The following is a 2,762-nucleotide window of genomic DNA, read 5'->3' as shown; positions in this document are numbered from 1 at the left end:
AACATCAAAATGATGAAAAATCATATTATATAATTACAATAACACCATTAGTGGTCCCCCCTTACAAAATACATGCATAACCCACTCATGACACACATGTTGACACTATGAAAGCACGCGGTTGGCACTCTAATAGCACACGGTAGGTGCTTGATGGTGTGACGAAGGAGTCACTTGTGACAGTCTCCCCCATTCAATTCGATCTACGTCCTCGGAGATCGGCTTCGGCTGGTCCCTTAGAGTCACTATTGCGGAAGGAAGGTTCTTCTGCTGCTCCCCGAACCGACTGTCGTCCAAGGCCAAGGTGTATATTTTGGTGGCATGGTTGGGTTGGCTCATTCTGTTGGGGTTTCCTATGGCTAAGTCCTTTCCTGGTAGCCTCAAGGTATGTCAATGACTGGTTTAGTTTGGCTAAGGGGAAGGTTTGGGCTAGGTAAGGATCAAAATGGTGTTTTGGATTGTTAAGGTGTAGGTTCCCATGCATTTTTCCCCAAGGGTGACTCACAGGGCTACTACGGAAATTAGCCTGAGGGATGATGTGAATGTGGTCCCTAGATGGCTTGGGTGGCACTTGCTCTCCTTGGTGGTTGTGGTAGTAGATGTGGGCAAGGTTTGACACGGCCTTGGGTCTTCTGTTGGGCCCATCAATTGCAGGCGCTTGCGGCTTCTGCTGCGAAGTCGACTTTCGCTGATGTGGTTGGTGTTGAAGCTGATGTTGATGCTGATGTTGGTGCTGACTCGGGCGCTGGCATTGGCGTTGGCACTGGAAATGGAACTATTTTGGGGGAGACTTCTTCCTGGTGACGACTTCCCAACCAGTTCTAGTGTTGATGTGAGATGCTTGACAGGGGTTCTTCCTTGTTGACGCAACGCTGGCTTCATGGTTGTTGGTTTCTTGATACAACTGCAAGGCTGAAAGCTGCTTCCCAAGTATCTGCAAGGCTGATGAGACAGGAACCATGCAAGGGGAGTGTTCACCCAAAATAAGTAAGCTGCTAATGTGTGGCATAAGTGCTGCTTCCGCCTACGTGAGGAACTCCACTCCAAGAACAACCTGAAAATCATCCAAGGGTACCACAGATAGATTGATGGGTCATTTCCATGGTCCAACTTGGAGTTCTACTCCACGAGCCATGCCCTCTACTACTTTGGCCTCTAAGTTGATAGCCTTGACCCACCCTGTTTGTTTGGTGGTGGTCAAGCCGAGTCGCTTTGCCTATAAAAGCGAAATAAAGTTGTGGGTGGCCCCAGTGTCCATCAATGCTTGGGTCGGCTTCCCACCGAGGGTGATGTCTACATAACTCAGCCTCTTGTGGGCCTTGGTAGGCCGCTTGGATGTGTCATCTTTTTTAACCATGGCATTGATAAGCTGAAGAGCACCTACTTTTGGCGTCACTATGGTTTTCTCCTCATCACTCTCTTCATCATCACTGAGTTTGGCGATGAGGGCATTGACCTTCTTCCGCACAAGACAGTCACTAGTCTAGTGCTTTCTGTTGCAAAAGTAACAAGGAGAGGAAGGAGTGGTTGGTCTCCTGGTATACCGGTGGCCCTGGTAGCTTTGGGCTCCTTGTGGCTTCTTCCCTTGTTGGTAATAGATGGGCTTGTTAGTGTGCACTGGCTTCTCCTTTTTTGAGGTTGATTGTTGATCTCCCCCACTCAAACTCATGGTACGTGGGTTGGATGGCTTTTGCGCATCTTCCTTAGGTGCTCTCAGATCAACAGTCTACTCAGCTACGGCCATGGCAGTGGTGAGGTCCTCAACCCTGTGTCGTTGGATTTTGAGCTCAGCCGATGACTTAAGACCGTCCATGAAATTGAACAAGAGATCCTTGTCTGACATGTCAAAGATCTCCAGCGTCAAGGCTGAAAACTCCTTGACATAGTCATGTAGTGATTCTTGATGTTTGAGATTCTTCATTCTTCGACGCGCCATGTACTCCACATTTTCTGGGTAGAACTGACGCTTGATCTCATGCTTGAATCCAACCCAGGTGTCGATGGTGCGGGTTCCACGTTCAATGTCTTGGAAACACCTATGCCACCATAACTTTGCGATATCAGTCAAATACATAGCAGTTGTATGTACCTGAGTTTGGTTGTCAATGATGCCCTTGGTGGAGAAATATTGCTCCAGTTGCCACAAGAAGTTGTCAAGCTCCCTAACATCCCGAGCACCCGAGTAAGGTGTTGGCTCACGGATCTTGATGTTCATGGAAGCTAGGGTGGAGGGAGTGCTAGGTGCGTTGGCCACTGCCCTCTTTAGGAGAGTCATCTCATTTCTCATCTCATCCAATTGCACTTGAAATCTGTCTAGCAAGCCCTGTAGGCTACTTTGGAAAGTCCCTGCTCCCAAATTTTGTATGGTGGTGTGCATGTCTCTGAAGGTGCCATTGAAATGTCCTTCTAGTTCCACCACTGCATTCTCAACAGTCTCTAGGTTGAGGTGGAGTTCATCGACCCAATCTCAGGTTTCTTCCACTGTTGCCTCACAACATAGGAGGTGCATGTCTATGCTAGCTAGTTGGTCAACTGATTTTTCGCGCTTGCTAGCTTTAGTTGTGCAACCCTTTGGGGCTTGTGTCTTGGTAGGTTCGTCAAGTGGAGATCATCAGTGTTGTGGGCTTGGAGTCGCCCGTGTGGTGTGTCATCGGCAATGCCACGATTGCTCTTCATTGCGTTGACGTAGGGATGAAGACAGGGTCCAGAGTGTGTGTAGGAGCTCCTGCTCTGATACCAACTATCACGGGGCTAGTCGTTGG

The 2,762-nt window shown here is 48.7% G+C and overlaps 1 protein-coding gene across 1 annotated transcript; it reads right to left on the bottom strand.

The window, feature by feature from the left end:
* Positions 1–1,726: 1,726 nt before the first annotated feature.
* On the bottom strand, positions 1,727–2,377 carry LOC148870565 (uncharacterized). The gene has a single exon (XM_088969977.1). The coding sequence runs from the start codon at positions 2,375–2,377 to the stop codon at positions 1,727–1,729; it is 651 nt and encodes a 216-aa protein (XP_088826103.1).
* Between the last annotated feature and the right edge of the window lie 385 nt (positions 2,378–2,762).

Source organism: Nelumbo lutea, chromosome 2 (assembly GCF_056320005.1).
Source record: "Nelumbo lutea isolate HS-2025 chromosome 2, American lotus-T2T, whole genome shotgun sequence".
Taxonomy (NCBI): domain Eukaryota; kingdom Viridiplantae; phylum Streptophyta; class Magnoliopsida; order Proteales; family Nelumbonaceae; genus Nelumbo; species Nelumbo lutea.
The sequence above is the reverse complement of the archived record's forward strand: the minus strand, read 5'-3'. Positions and strand labels throughout refer to the sequence as shown.